Source organism: Eptatretus burgeri, chromosome 17, assembly GCF_056783735.1.
Source record: "Eptatretus burgeri isolate ZD-2024b chromosome 17, Ebu_testis_v1, whole genome shotgun sequence".
NCBI lineage: Eukaryota > Metazoa > Chordata > Myxini > Myxiniformes > Myxinidae > Eptatretus > Eptatretus burgeri.
This window is the reverse complement of record NC_140977.1, coordinates 11,279,577-11,296,511: the sequence shown is the minus strand read 5'-3', so window position 1 is coordinate 11,296,511 and position 16,935 is coordinate 11,279,577. Positions and strand designations below refer to the sequence as shown.

Sequence of the window (16,935 nt, the reverse complement as noted above, 5' to 3'; positions counted from 1 at the left end):
TGTCAATGGTCTTGCGGCTCGGTCCATGGCCGAACGCGTGGAGACCGCGTCTGCGAAGGAGCCCGGCTCGAGTAGAGCGGAGTCCGAGGCGGGGATCAGGGCTGCAGACAGGACCCAACGAGGGACCCGGTCAAGGTCGGGTGGAGGTCTTCCCAGCTCTTTCACTCAAAAATGAACAACCCCAAAAGAGCACAACCATTCCACGACCTTCCTCCTTTCTTCCGCTATCAGCTGACGAACTGTCTCACCCCAACGCTCCGCTCAAGACGACTCATTTTCCAGCTCACTCTCGACGACTCACTTTCTAGCTCACCAGCCCACTCTGAATGAATGGTGTCATAATTTATATATCTCACTCAGCGGGGAGGGGCCTTGGTGAAGCTGACATCACTGTTCACCCTGATTGGATGGGGCTTCCATGGGTCCGCCCTTTCTGGGTGGGGTTTTGGCCATTCCAGGCAGGCCGCCCACTTCGCGTGTGTTCGGACTCGCCAAAAAGGTACTACACAAAGATTCTGCCTCGGAAGCGAGTCGCCGGTTAGGCAAGTAGGCGAACATGTGCTTGTTCAGCCCATGCGAGAGTAGCCAGTGAGATGAAGGTGCGAGTAGGCAGAGGGTACTGTGGGTTGTCATGGATGGGATATGATTTATTTATCTAACTAAAAAAAACATCGCAACACACCCCAGTGTCTGCTCACTACACACAAGGAGGGGTTCTATCTGCACATATACTTCACGGAATAACTGACTTCGGGACAACTGTATGTTTGTATGCATATGGTTCATAGAACCGTAACAATATATATATATATATATATATATATATATATATATATATATTTAATATGTCATGTGTAATATGTGTATATGATATGTTTAATATGTCATGTATAATATGTGTATATATCATGTATATAATACTAATGTCATGTATAATATGTGTGTATGTAATATGTATAATGTCATGTATATAATACTTCAAATGTCATGTATAATATGTATATTATGTCATGTATAATATGTGTGTATGTAATGTATCTTCTTCTTCTTTCGGCTGCTCCCGTTAGGGGTCGCCACAGCGGATCATCCGTTATGATCCGCGTAATGATTTGGCACAGGTTTTACGCCAGATGCCCTTCCTGATGCAACCCTGGTCGCCTCTTACGACACAGGGATAACGGAAGCCCATGGAAGCCCACTAGTGCGGCAACTTAGCTAAATATAGCATAACAATTGTGCATTTTGTGAGGAAAGCACCAAATTTGGCACACTGGTAGCCTAACACATTATGAACAGATTTGGATATTGGGCCATCTCAAATTCAGCTGCTGATGGCTGTGGCAGCCATTTTCCACTGCCATCAAAAATTTTGAGATGGCCCAACATCCAAATCTGTTCATAATATTGTTGCGAATTCGCGCCCGCCGGCGTGCGAACTGCCGCCTTCCACTAATAGTAGCAGCTCGCCCACCGGACGGACAATTCAGTCGTGACCCTCCTGGAACTACCGCCAAGAACCAGTGACGGGTGGGGGTTTAACCTCACCACAGCCCAGTCCGCATTCCACCCGCGCGAAATAGGGTGAATCGCTGAATGTCGATATACCTAAGTACCCGCGCAGGTAACCTACTGAGGGGCTGCACCGTGCCGCAGGTCGGCCTGGGACATGAACCGCTTAAGCGGTCTGTTCCGTACTACAGTGATAAACGAGCGGTGTTATCGCCGACCTTGACGGATCCGATTGTCTTTACCGGGCGTTCAAAACCCACTACGAATTATTCCACGATGCAAGATGGCACTTTCAAAAGGGAAATAGGACACGACGAACGGGATACATTTCACACAAGGACATTTATTATAAAGCACGTATTACACACACAACACAAGCAAGGGAGTAATGCAATGTACAGGCAAGAAATAGAAAACATTACGACCGACTATAATGAGAATGTACATGCACTTAACAGGTTCTACTTACAGGGACATGGCGCCACAGCAGTCATACAAAATAAAAGAAATGGAAAGACCTCCTCACAGGCAAGGGCGTAGACGGGGTCCGGAGACCTTTATGGTCGTGGGCCGTGGATGACACAAAAAGGCCCATGAGACCGTGCAGGTTACCTGTACCCTCGAGGTGTCTCGGTGGGCAGGTCACGACGTCTGCTCCCCACGGCAGCTGGCGTGGCCGCGCCTGACTCCGGGCCTTGCGAAGAAGCCTATTGTTTTTGAGGTCAAAAGGTCAACATCGGCCAAAGGTCAACAAATAAGGTTATGTTTGTAAAATCCATAATTTCCATCCGATTGACGAGAAATTTGAAGAGGATTTGCATGTCAGGTCACCAAATTAAACCACCAATTATTTTTGAGGTCAACATTGGCTAAAGGTCAACAACAACTTCGGTGATGTTTCTAAAATTCGCAATTTCCATCCGATTGACTTGAAATTTGAAGAGGATTTGCATATCAGGTCACTGAATTCAACCACCAACTATTTTTATGGTCAAATTTGTTTTAGGTATTTCACAAGTGTCGTGCTATACACGACATCTTTCTTGTTTGTTTGTCTGCTGTGAACAGATCTCAAAAAGTTGTGAATGGTTTTGGACAAAATTTGGTAGAGAGCTTGGTTATGTGACACGAAAGAAAAGATTAGATTTTGATTAAGATCCGGATTTGAATCCGAGACTTTTTGAAGCGATTCTTCACCATTGAGAGATAGGGCCAAAAACGACATATAGCACGATATTTCAAAAGGTTATGGACGGATTCGGACGAAACATGGTGGATGAGTTGGGTATTTAACAAGACCAAGCTGATTAAATTTTAGTTCAGGTTCAAATCCCGATCCAGCCATTCAGTGGGATACAAAATGTAAACTAATCAGCCTGGCGGAGGTATGTGCTGTTCCGATTGTCCTTTTAGTTGTGACTATAATGATCTTTTTCAGTTCAACTTTATGTGATTTTGAAAATACTTTTGCCTTTTTTAATTGTTTCACAAAACGTTGTCCTTTTTCCGTGTATCCCCAATACTTCATGCATGCAATATACTTTGCAATAGAGGATGGTCTCCACAATGTATGAGCTCACTTCTTTTAAACCCATTCTGTTCATCTGCAGATTTGCTTGTGATAGTTTTAGGGTCAGGTGGTACCTGTTCAGGTTTTTCCTTCGGTGTGAAAACCTGTCTCATAGTGACGTTGATATCTTCTCTCTTGCATGAATTCTTTCGTGTCTTTTCATTGTTGAGGAATGACCAAAATCCTTGTTGCAAACAGAACACTTGTACGGCTTATCTCCTGAATGTGTTCTTTGATGATCCTTCAAGTGATGTGATCGAACAAAGGCTTTAAAGCACACAGAACACTTGTAGGGCTTCTCTCCTGTGTGTATTTTATGATGCTTTCCCAATGTTGCACTATGAACAAATGCTTTAAAACACACAGAGCACTTGTGTGGCTTCTCTCCTGTGTGTATCCTTTGATGTTCATACAAATGTGAGGAAAAACCAAAATCCTTACCGCAAACAGAACACTTGAAGGGCTTTTCTCCGCTGTGTATTTTTTGATGTGCAACTAAATATGAGGAAGAAGTAAAATTCTTGTTGCAAACATGACACTTATTTGGCTGTTCTCCAGTATGTGTTCTTTGATGAACCTTTAAGGGACGTAATCGAACAAAGGTTTCAAAACACACAGAACACTTGTAGGGCTTCTCCCCTGTATGTATTCTTTGATGTTCATGCAAATGCCATGAACAAAGAAAGGCCTTAAGACACACGGAACACTTGTATGGTTTATCTCCTGTGTGTGTTCCTTGATGAACCTTCAAGTGAAGTGGTCGTACAAAGGCTTTGAGACATACAGAACACTTGTACGGCTTCTCTCCACTGTGTATTTTTTGATGTTGATATAAATGCGAGGAACGACCAAAAACCTTGTTGCAAACCGAACACTTGTACGGCTTCTCTCCACTGTGTATTTTTCGATGTTGATATAAACATGAGGAACGATTAAAAACTTTGTTGCAAACAAAACACTTGAATGGCTTCTCTCCTGTATGTATACTTTCATGAACCTTCAAAGTTTTTGCAACACCAAAGGCCTTAAGACACACAGAACACTTGTGTGGTTTCTTTCCTGTGTGTATTTTTGCATGTTGATGCAAATGTGATGAAGAAACAAAATCCTTGCTGCAAAAAGAACACTTGTACGGCTTTTCTCGACTGTGCAATTTTATATGTTCACGGAAATATGAGGAAGAAAAATTCTTGTTGCAAACAGAACACTTGTGCGGCTTCTCTCCTGTGTGTGTTCGTTGATGAACCTTCAAGTGAAGTGATTGACGAAAGGCTTTAAAACACACAGAACACTTATAGGGCTTCTCTCCTGTGTGTATTCTTTGATGTTCATGCAAATGCGATGAATGAACAAAGGCCTTATGACACACGGAACACTTGTATGGCCTCTCTCCTGTGTGTGTTCTTTGATGTTCATGCAAATGCGATGAACGAACAAAGGCCTTATGACACACAGAACACTTGTATGGCCTCTCTCCTGTGTGTGTTCTTTGATGTCGTTTGAAAGATGCCGACACGGTAAATGATTTCTTGCACACAGAACAGGCATATGGTCTCTTACTTCCTTGGATATGCAGGGTCTCTGTACAGTTTTTACAACTGCGGTTGTAAGACACGCTGTGAAATGTGCCAACTTCTTGAGTAACGGTTTGTGTCATGTGACGATTGAAAACTTTTGATTCGAACAACTGGGAACAGTTGGAACAAGAAACCAGTTTCATTTGATTCACTGGAAAGACAAATCAGAAAAAGCATTCAAAATTCAGAAAATTCTAAAATGTTGCAAAATTAACAAATATTTCACTCAGATTAGATTAACCATTTGCCATATTTCTGTTTTCCACTCTATGGAGAAGTTCCATTTTAAGAATTCAAAAAAATGGTAAAATTTTCGATGTTCCAAAATGGGTGTGACTGAGTAAACACAAGCTACCTTAAGCCTGTATCTCACTGGGCTGCGGACAGCTCGCGACAAAATGCGAACGGGATTCTCCAAAATGTCTTGAAACGTTCGCGGTGGTTCTCAATTTCCTCGCGTGAGTCACAGGACGTCGCTCTGGTGTCGCTTGAATTTTGAACATGTTCAAAAAATTTGTGCGACAAATTTTCTCTCAAAATAGTCGCAGAGTCGTCGCGGTTGTCTCGAACCGGTCTCAAACCCTTCTCAATTTAGTTTCCGTGAGTCAGAAGGTGCGACAAATGTGAGACAACTTTGTGAGGGATTGGCGATCTATGAAACTAAATTGTGACTGATTGGAGAAAAAAATGATAATCTGTCCTGGGACCCCTGAGAGTTTCGTAATTGTATCGCAATTTGTTCTCAATGACTTGAGACATACGCAAATGTGAGATTTTCGTGAGACATACGGAAAAATATATTCAGTGTGATTTCAAGTGAAAATTATCGCTGTTTTATCGCAATTTTGTGTCTCCAAATAGTTGCGAGATGTGGCAGCCCAGTGAGATACAGGCTTTACTTTTCAGTCATTGTGTCATTTCAGCCGGGGGTTGCGGTGACCCCCTCAGATTTTTCTGAAAAAATTCTCAAAGCTACCTTAACATATATGAGGAAGGTTTGCCAAGTTATAGCTCAAAATTCCAAATAGTGTCCGAGATATGGCCCTACAAACACCCGAGGGGTGTTTCAATTCTGGCAGTCGCGAGTTGCAGATTTGTATCAAGCATTTTTGGAGGGCTCTAAATTCCAGAGTTTTACAGAGTTCTAAAAATTCACACAAATGGTGTCTATTAGTGAGGCTTTCAGAATCTGACATAAAAAATGTTCTACTTAAAATACTTTTTAAGATAAGTACTCTCAAAAGTAGTGATTTGAAACATGCAGTCAAAAAAATGTGTTTTCAAATTGCTGCCAACAGTCAGTTTATTCATCATGAAGGATTTTGTTGCCTGATTTACATAATCTAGTGACTGGATCATTTACACAAGAAAACTGAAACCTTTTGGAGCAAAATCTTGGGTGCTATAGGTGTCTGAACTTTGCTCCAGACTCAACGACACTGAAATTTACCCCGGTTTTAGCCCAAGTGTTCACCATGTTGACAGTTACACAGCTCTTTTAAAATTTTGCCACTTAAAGACACATACATAGGCAAACTGTGGTAGAAAATTCAAGAGTTGTTCTCAATCCCTTCTATTTATAAATGATTTTTATAAAGGCCTACTATTTAAGAAAAACATGTTCGATAAAAGATGTAGAATAAAAGCACCAGGTGTGCTTTTGAAGTGGAAGCCATGTCAAGAATTCCTAAGCTGACACCACAATGATCAAATTGTTGTGTTTTTTGGTCAGAACAAGTATGTGGTTACTTTAATTTGGCTCACATTTTTTAAAAGGATATTTTAGTTTAAGGCCGCCGCCAATCTCAACTACAAATTAAGACACATAATGTGATTATAATAATTACCATTATAAATATTCATTTGCATATGTAATTGTTTATATACTAAGTGTACATTGTACGAAAGTCTACATCCATTTGTAAATGTAGGTACAAGATCTGATTCAACTTTTTTTTTCATAATTTCATATCAAATTGTTTGGACAAATGTACTTGATTCCATTGTACAAAGTGAACAGTGATTAGTTTTATAATTGCCGGGATATAATGAAATGTAACAATGAGCATTGGCAGTTACTACAGGGCTGTGTATTGAGTTAAAGCCTAAATAAGATAGAGTTGTGCTTCATGCCAAACTTTGGAAATGATTTTGGTACACTTCTTTAAGCTTCACTAAACTGATTTATATATTGTTAGATTCCACTTAAGTCATACTTCCCTACAATATCTTTATTTTTTTTTCTCTATGTTTGTTTGTAAAAAAAATTTTTTTTTTTTAAAGTCACTTTTGGGACTGCAGAATCATTAGAAATTGATGCATTTTTTGTAAATTACTTCAAAACTTCAAACCCCACATTTATGATATTTTACATGAATATAAAGGTTTACACAAGTATTTACTTGGTATAAATTTGATGTTTATGTGCAAATTTAATTCTATAACATGAGATTAATAATGTTATAAATATTTATTACTTTTATATCATACAAAATGCACCATTTTACATTGTGCCTTTTTTCATGATTGAGATAAGTGTTAGCATCTCATTTTTAATTGGAAAAATACATTTTTGAGCCAAAGTAAATTAACCACAAAGTTATTCTGACCATGAAACATGACTGCATGTTCATTGTGGTGTCAGCTTAGGAATTCTTGACATGGCTTCCACTTCAAAAGCACACCTATTGTTTTTATTCTACATCTTTCATTGAACATGTTTTTTTTAATAGTGGGCCTTTTATAAAAATTGTTTAAAATAGAAGGGATTGAGAACAACTCTTGAATTTTCTACCACAGTTTGCCTATGTATGTGTCTTTAAGTGACAAAAATTTAAAAGAGCTGTGTAACTGTCAACATGGTGAACACTTGGGGTAAAACCGGGGTAAATTTCAGTGTCGTTGAGTCTGGAGCAAAGTTCAGACACCTATAGCACCCAAGATTTTGCTCCAAAAGGTTTCAGTTTTCTTGTGTAAATGATCCAGTCACTAGATTATGTAAATCAGGCAACACAACTTTTCATGATGAATAAACTGACTGTTGGCAGCAATTTGAAAACTCACATTTTTTTGACTGCATGTTACAAATCACTACTTTTGAGAGGACTTATCTTAAAAAAAGTATTTTAAGAAGAACATTTTTTTATTTCAGATTCTGAAAGCCTCACTAATAGACACCATTTGTGTGAATTTTTAGAACTCTGTTTGTAAAACTCTGGAATTTTGAGCCCTCAAAAAATGCTTCAGATACAAATCGGCAACTCGTGACTGCTACAATTGAAACACCCCTAGGGTGTTTGTAGGGCCATATCTCGGACACTACTTGAAATTTTGAGCTATAACTTGGCAAACCTTCCTCGTATATGTTAAGGTAGCTTTGATAATTTTTTCAGGAAAATCTGAGGAGGTTACCACAGAATTTCATTTTTTTTGGCTGATTTGACATGGAATGACCCTTTTTGGTTATTCTTCAACAAGGAAAAGACATGACAGAATTCACAGAGAGAAGACATCAACCTAACTATACGATGAGACAGTGATTGAGTAAACACAAGACAGTAATTGAGTAAACCTTCCCAGAGGTTATTCAATTATTCTGGACAGCGGATGGGAATGTATGATGTGCGTTCCTTATTCATATTCTGTAAGGTCTTCCCTGATCCTCTTCTCAAAGTGATTCCAGATGCATAATCTTTCAGTCTGGAAGGATGAAGGAGAGGCAGTAGGCTGAAGCGGAAACCCAGATGGGACAGCAGGACTAGATGAGGGAAGGTATAAGATCAAACTTCCACCAACCTGGCCTCAGCAAGAGCAGATTTTGTGCCTCAGCCAAACCTTTGGCCTGTACAATATCCAGAAAAATGAGGATTCCAGCCCACGAGAGATAGTCCATGGGTCAGGACCCCAAATTTAACTTATTGGTACAACCTGAGGTGGCAAATACTCATGATCATTGTTTTGTTTGTATTTTTCCCCCATGAAACCCACCTTTAACGGCAGCAAGTGCTTATCTGCCGTTATGGGTTTCGTGCTCGTAGTATCGCAGGTTCATTGGATGTTGTACGCAGACATAGACACAAGGAGTAGTGTTCATACAGAAGCCTTCAGCTTATTCCTAAATTATTCATTCCTAAAGAAGCTTCGAGAAAGTTCTTTAATCGCTTCAAAAAGCTCCTAAAAGCTCCGTGAAACTGGAAAGGAATGATGTTGTTTTGTGATAACAATACTTCAGAAATGCATCAGAGTTCCACTATCAATCAAATACAATAAATCAAACGAACAGGAAACAGACCTCAAATGGCACGAATGCACGTGACGTGCAATGCGTTTACGTGAAAACGCGTACAAAATACATTCCAATCTTTCTTACTACATGAAGTCTTATAATTTGCTACATAGAGATATCTATATATACTGACCACTTTAATCCTCCTTAACGAGTCACGCTTGTATGGAGATAAAATGTTCGGGTTAGGGATGAACCTTGCAACGCAGTATACACTTTACAACATGATGTAAGCTTCACAGCGTGATGTAAGCTTGCAGCAGCTGTAAGCTTCGCAAAGAGCCGAAGCTTTTAGCTTCCCAGATTGCATCTGCATCCGCTCTGAGCTGCACCCAGAACATCAATGGTATTGTAAATCTTTACTAACTGACAAATGTCATGCCTGACATTATACCACCTATCCATCCATTGGTACTATACTCTGTGCAGAGCGTTGGTGCTGCCAACACAGTCTCCTTCGCTATTGGGCACAATCCTGGACGGGTCGCCACTTCGACACAGGATACCAGCAAGCTGGCACTCATTTTGCTGACCACAGAAGGATGAAAGGCAGAGTCAACCCCATCTGGTGTTAACTCAACAGCCGAGTGGGATTTGAACTCGGGATCCTGGGATCCCAAACCCACCACCCTAACCATAAAGCCAACACCAGGCATACACCACCTATAGAAGGCACTATATGTAGCCAAATGTAATATACTGTAGCGAGAATTTTCAAGATTTACTCAATAATTCAATATCGTTTTTACGTCGACGCTTCTTTTATGTCACCAATTATAATTATTCAAAAAATAAACAAATTTCATGTTAAAATTGTAAGTCGACAGTGCAGGCACACAGCATTTACAGCCGAGAAACATTCATGGAAAATATTGTTTACATCAAAATAATGTAAATCGAACTTCAAAATCCCATTGGCTTAATGGATGAAAGGGGGATTCCGTTCCTGACAAACAAAAAACAAACAATTCAATGGAAATCTTTCAAATACTAAATTAATTCAAATATTACTAGCAGGGTATCCACCCTAGGGTGATCTTGTTCCAAGCATGCAACATGTTCTACTGACGCATACCTGTAATGGCCCAGGCAAGCCTCTTTTTCTTATTTTGCCATCTTAGCAATTGCTTTCTTACTGCCACTCGACCTGTCAAACCTGCAGCTCGAAGTCTTCTCTTTACAGTTGAAACTGAGACTTCCTTACTTCGACCAGTGTTAAAGCTGTGCTTGAAGCTGCCGTCCTGTGAGCCACCTATCACACAAGCTGTTGACTCTCAGAAACTTGTCTTCTGATTGTGTTGTGGCTTTGGGTCTGCCAGACCTCTTCTTGTCAGAGTTTCCTCCAGTTTCCAAGTGCCTTTTGATGGTGTAGGAAACTGTACTCGCTGACACTTTGGCTTTCTTTGCAATTTCTCTAAAGGAAAGACCTACACTTTTTATCCCCCGCCGCGTGGCGGAAGGGGGATATTGTTAAGAGTTATAATGGTCTGTCTGTTTTCCTTTGTTTATTGTCTTTTTCTCGCCATGATGAGAGCAATATACTACTTCCTGCAGTGCAATATTGTCCAAATAATGCTTCAGAGGGTGCAGCAACACAATCTGTTCTAACACTGATGTTATACAGACAGAGGGTTTGTAACTAATCAACAAAAGTTGGGACACCTCTAGGAATTGTTTACATCAACTTTCAAGGTTTAATTTACTTCCATTGCTGCAGAACAGCTGCAGTTGCTAACCCATTACTTGTTCCCTGAAAAGGGCCTTTTTAACAACTCTGAAATTTACATTATTTTTCAGTTTTTGGAAACCTAAACTTTTTTTTTTAACCTCTGGCTGTTTACCGCTTAGCTTTGTACCATTTCAGGTTATTCACTGGACTTGAACTGTTTAAATTTCAGTAAGAACTGGAAAAATGGGGGTGTTCTAAAACTTTAGACCGTTAGTGTATTTAAACAATGCCCTGACATTCGCAGTATTTTTCAGAAACATATCCACCATGAATCGCGGGGTCTGACAGTACTGTAAAGGGTGAGGACTTGTAATACCTTCTCCCACCTGGAGGCGGCACTACACAATACACATTCGCATGGAGAATTTGTCTCCTCTCCTCTCCCCTCCCCCACTCCCACCCAAAGATCACCAGCAAAGATAAAAACACATCTACACATTAATTGGGGTCATGCTGATCCCATATAGCAAGTTTGGATGTAATCAGCCCAGAACTGTAGGAGTAGCGCGACAAACAAACACACACACAAACACCGGTCCATGAATGATAGTAAGTATTACAATAAAATATTATACATAGGGGTCTGGTCATTTTCTTTTCTTCCTATAGAGCACAAGGCTGTGAGTAGTATCAATGAATGAGAGTGTGGCAGTGCTGCTGATGCAATGCCCCTGTAGGTTAGAGCAGGAATTTGGAATTTGGCCAGGATGCTGGGGATAGCTCCCTTACTCTTTGCGAAGGACACCACAAAGGGATCTTTAATGTCCACCAATTCTGGCAGACGTGACGTTCACTTTAACGTCCATCTGAGGGACGGCACACCCTGTCTGTGAAACACTGAGATGACAGTTTATAGCTGGGTTGAGATTCAAACCCAAGATGGACAGCTTCGAGCGAGTGTGCGTACCTCTCGGCCATCATGTCGTGGTGTTGAGATGCATGGTGTTGATAATTGGTGAGACAGAGATTCAGGGTTGGCTGCCCCTTCCTCCATGTCTGACAACTCCAGGAGAGGACATGCTGGCTTCATCTTTGCACTTCTTCTTGGTGATGGAGTTGTTGTTGATGTTGTTAAAGAAGGTGAGGATGTTGATGCTGTCAGTTCATCAACTCGAGGCCTTTCAACCTTCTGGAAGAAGCCAAAGAGTCTTCTGCACTGCTGTCTCCTTTCTTTCAGCAAGCATCGCTTTGTCGCCATTGAAAGCATTTTGCAATTCTCTCTTGTACTTGTAGCTTCTTTCGACGTTTGGCTCTTCCTCTGTCATCAAGTGTGATAGCTGATTAACAAGTGCCATTGCTCTGGATAAAGTCTTTGTTGATAGCTCCTTAGTAGGGGTAGGTGCAGGTTCTCCTCTATCCTCTTCCTCTTTCAGTGCTCTGCCAAGGTCACAGCTTCTTCCAGACATATTTAATGTTTCTTGTTGTCACTTGATCTCAGGCAGCAACTATGCTGTTGATGCCTTTCTTCATGGTGAACTGCTTACAAAATTTAACCACCAGTTCTTTACCACTCATGCATTCTGTTTAACTGGCCAACTACCTCATCACCAAGTGGGTGTAGTTCTCCTTGAGGGTGTCAGACTCTTTGGTCCATGGGCTGCAGCAAGGAAGTGGTGTTGGGTGGCAGAAAAACAACCTGGATTTTTTTTTTGTCCAGATCTTATAAGGTGGTCGGCTCATTATGGATATAATGCCCCTGGTCGGCCAGGGGCATTATCCACAGTCAGCAATACTTTGTGGGCTTGGTTGTTCGAGCTAGATCGCAAGTCTCTTTCAGCAAGATGAACCTTCACCTCACTGCTGATCCAGGCATTTTGCAAATTAACATAGAGAGGTTCACGCCTGCAAAGCATGATGTACTCCACAAACATAGCTACCGCAAATGGTATACTTGTGATTCTGCTCCACGAAATACACCTATGCGATTAAAGTAAAGCAAACATACCTGACTTCAAATTGTTCGCTTTTACAGGCAGCCAGCACCATGGTATTCCAACTTAAGTCAAGTCTTCCGTCTATGACTGTCGAGTGATTGCAATGTCAGCTCCTGATTCTGTTCTGTAATGGCACGTCATCAAAATACAGGGTCTCGACACCATCAATATGTACAAGCCACCATGAGTACTCTTCCGACTTGGTGACTTCCCCATTGTACCATCCCCTGTTCTTTATATAGGTAATTTAAATTGACCACGGAGCGATTGGAGTTATAACTACACCACGGCAAATGGTGAGGTACTTTGTAATTGGGCGTCCCAGTCTGATCACACTCTTGTCTTTGATCATCGTGAACCAGCAACTTTCTACTCAAGCCACTGGAACACCCCAACAAAGCCTGGTCTGGTGTGGTGGAAAGGTGACAGCGTTGCAACACCGACAAGACTGGTTCGAGATCGCTTTCCACGCTCCCACCATCGACCTGTCCTCATTAAGGGAGCCCCTCTATTGGCCTCAACACACTCCCTTCTAGCTAAGAGATGGAATGTTCACAAAGTGGACTGGGATGGCTACAGGAAAATGACAGAAGACAGTGTAGCCACATTTCCTCCCCCAGACTCCCTCAACATCGAGGAGGCATATCTTTCTTTTTGTGATGGGATCATTGTAGCCTCTAAGTCCTTCATTCCCCTGTGGCTGCTGCACAACATACATACCAGGCTGGGATCCCAAGTGTGAAAGGCTCTATGATGCCTTTATCCATGCACCTAACGAGGAGGAAGCCTCTCATGCAACATCCAAGTTAAAATCCCGATTGGATGAGGTTTGCAAGTCACGATGGCGAGAATCTGTTGGGATCAACAATTTTACCCACTCAAGCCGCAAAGCCTGGCAAGTGATCAATCGCCGAACTGGGAGAACAGCAAAACGACAACCCTCCCGTTACTCCGGATTTAATTGCCGTACACTCGTTAATGATGACAAATATCCGCAGCGGGATAAAGCTTTCTTCCACAATGTCAAGTCCAAGTTCAGTAGATGAGGCACTCAACATCTGTTGATCTTGGCCTCACTACAGAAGTTTCACCATCTGAACTTGTATTGAGACTGCAATTGAAAAACTGAATTGTGGTAAAGCCCCAGGCCCAGACAACATTCATCTTGAACAGCTCATTCATGCAGAATCCCTTCTTTGAGAATGGTTGAGGACCTTCATATCACATTGCCTTAGCAATAGCTCAAGCCCCACTTGCCTGGAAGAGAACTAATGTTGTAGCTATCCCCAAGTCCAACAGGCCCAAAAATGACCCGAAGAGTTACCGCCAGATCTCGCTCCTGTTGGTTCTCTTCAAATTGTTTGAAAGGGTCATCCTGAACAGGATAGAGCCACTGCTTGAGCAAGTTCTCGCGAATGAACAAGCAGGTTTCAGGAAACTCAGGAGCGCAGAAGATCAGGTGCTGGTCATCACAGAACATACTGATTATGCTTTTGAGGCCATCAATAAATGTGGTGCACTCATGATTGATCTCTCACCTGCTGATGACATGGTATGGCACTGTGGCCTGCTTCTCAAGTTATACAATGCTCTTCAAGACAGATGTATGGTACAAGTCATCAATGAGATCATCTATAACTGCTGATTTTGGTGCTGATAAATGGACTATCCAGCCGGACCAGGACCCTTGAGAAAGGCCTCCCCCAAGGGTCTTGCCCCAGCACTTTTCAACATCGATGCAGCTGACTTGCCACACACTTCTGGTATGAAACTGGCCTATGCAGATGACTTAGACATCCTAAAGACCTGTGACACTTTTCAGGGAGTAGAGCAGGCCTTGTCTCATGATATTTACACAATTCACACCAATTACCATCAATGGTGACTCTGACTTGATGTGTAGAAGACCACCTGCTCAGCTTTTCACTTGAGCTCCAAGGAAGCCCATATACAACTGCAAGTTTGATTGAATGGTACTTTAATTCCTTTTACCAACACACCGGTCTACCTTGGTATCAAGTTAGATGGGGTCCTTATTTTCCGCAACCACGCTGAAGATGTAGCTGGAAAAAGGGCAGCAAGTGTCAACCTGCTAAAGAAATTAGCAGGCTATGACCGAGGAGCAGACTTCATAACCAGACACTCCACCACACTGGCATTGGTGCGTGCTCCAGCAGAATATCATGTTGTTGCTTAGGGTAGAAGCGTGCGCACAAGTAAAGTGGATGTCCAGCTCAACTCTGCCCGAAGAGTTCGACCCTGTTACAGTTGAGGAGGTTAATTGACGTTCATGGTTGCTTCAACAACCTGCCAGACCATGGAATTATCTATCCGCGGCTGGTGGCCTCAGGACCAGAAGGAAACCGAGGGCTTTCTCTCGTGGCGAACCTCAAAGCCCAGGCCGTATCAATATAAATGGATATTTGGCCAAAGTACAAATATGATTTTTCTCCAAAAAGTTGAAAAGAAAAAGAAAAAATAATTAGTTGCACTCTTTTATTCGGAGTTTTTTTTTTGTAAACAGGCACAGTCGAAGCTCGTGGAAGAGTGAGCACACTGAAGGGATCAGGAAGTAACAGACAAAAACGTAAACCATGCATGCATGGAGAAGAAGGGAAGTCCAAGGAGGAAAAACTGAAAAATTAGGAGTCGAGATTTGGGTAGGGTTACCGAGGGGAGAAAAGATCATGGTTTTAGATTTTTGGACGATCTGAGATGGTGGTGAATAGCTGCTGGTGAACCTGGAGAGAAGAATGAGATTGAAGAGGATATGGAAATTGATTCCACAGACAGGAAAAAGAAGAAAGAAAAAAAAAATGAGTGGAGGTGAGCAGTTTTCCTGGATTTAGGTCGTTTTTCCAGAAGGGGTTAATGATGGACCGTGTGCACCCGACAGAAACCTGGGGGTACAAAGCACGGAAAGAGCAGAGTTGCCAGACCAGAAAGGAGGCAGTAGAAGACAGAGAAACCACCGATCTGTCTGTAATGAGAAGGTGATACTCCCATAGACTCAGCTTCATCGCCAGCGATTCCGATAAGCAAGAAGCGAGGCAGGGGAACCACCCGAGAGGGGAGAGCAGTACTCCATCAAGCTGTGGATGACGGTCTTGTCGGTGGATCGGAGTTTAGCTGTGCTAAGGAAGGACTTTGTATGATGAAGGATGCCCAGTCGGCGACTGACTTTGGAGGCCAATTTAGAAATGTGGTTTGCCGAGAAAGATCATGGGTGATAGTGACGCTCAGGAGTTTGAGTGACTCGATTTCCTCACGAGGATTGTTAAGAAAGTAGATGGGAGGGTTTACCATATGGTCCTTTCGGAGAGGGATACAGGAAGAGTGAGAGTGTGAGGAGTGCGTGTTATCTGTGAGAGGTACAATCACTTCCTTTATGCCATTGGCTTTAGGAATTGTCTTTAACACTTTCAGACTGGGAATGGTGGCAGGCACAGCTCGAGCTTAACAAACATAGCGGCCGGCAATGATTCAAAAACAACATATCGAGCACAGGATTACAGAGAACAGGGGACACAATCCAAGAAATGATTTTTTATTTCTACCCCCAACAAAAACTGACCTTAGATGTTCAAGAAAAGGTCTAGATTTACTCCATTGCGGTCCAGGTCTTGAATGCATATACTATAACACGTGATGAGATTATAGTGATAAACTTGTCTTTCAAACATGTCAGGCAGCTACTAGTAATCTCAATTGGTTTATTTCCAATGCCATTTCCACAGGGTATGTTGGTGAAATTGAGACGTTTGAAACATTTGCTTCATTTGTCCAATTAATCTTGAGTAAAGTACTGTCGTGTCCAGGGTCCGGATTAAAACCCGGCTTGGCTGGATGGCAAAGCGTCTTCCTTGAAGGCTATAACTGAGACTCGGGGAGTAATGCACGCGCGTTAATGGGAGTAATGGCGGAGAGGCGATCAACCCAGAAGTACCGTGAGGAGCACGGGGAGGAACACAGCATAGGACGCTGCACCACGACAGCTCAAGGGGGTTTATCCGAAACCCACTACAATTACACGAATAGCTTCTTCAAAATAACCACATTTAATGCACAAATATTTACAACGATGATAATGTAAAGGAAATAATAGCAATAATAATTAAATTAATCATACGGTCGAGGCCTCGCATACACAGACACAAACACAGACAAAGGGTGACAAATGAAAATTAAACCCCCCCCCACCCCTTCCCTTTTTAAGTATACTGGTATTCAGCCTGGCCCAGGGCTGATCCTCGTCGAACTCGGAATGGAGAGCGCACTTCCACCTGCATGTGAACACGCAGGCAAAATGGCGCCGTTACTTGTTGGAGGGC

The 16,935-nt window shown here is 42.0% G+C and overlaps 1 protein-coding gene across 3 annotated transcripts in view; it reads right to left on the bottom strand.

Moving 5' to 3' along the window:
* Positions 1–1,390: 1,390 nt before the first annotated feature.
* LOC147009311 (uncharacterized) overlaps positions 1,391–16,935 on the bottom strand; it is a 51,618-nt gene continuing 36,073 nt past the window's right edge. For 2 of the 3 annotated variants that reach the window (XM_085861858.1, XM_085861857.1), the window contains one exon: positions 1,391–4,807. In XM_085861858.1, the coding sequence (XP_085717984.1) occupies positions 3,189–4,799 (1,611 nt within the window). In that variant the 5' untranslated portion in view covers positions 4,800–4,807 and the 3' untranslated portion in view covers positions 1,391–3,188. Of the gene's footprint in view, positions 4,808–12,615; positions 13,256–16,935 lie in introns of those variants that run through there. The other variant, XM_085861860.1, reaches the window with a different exon arrangement.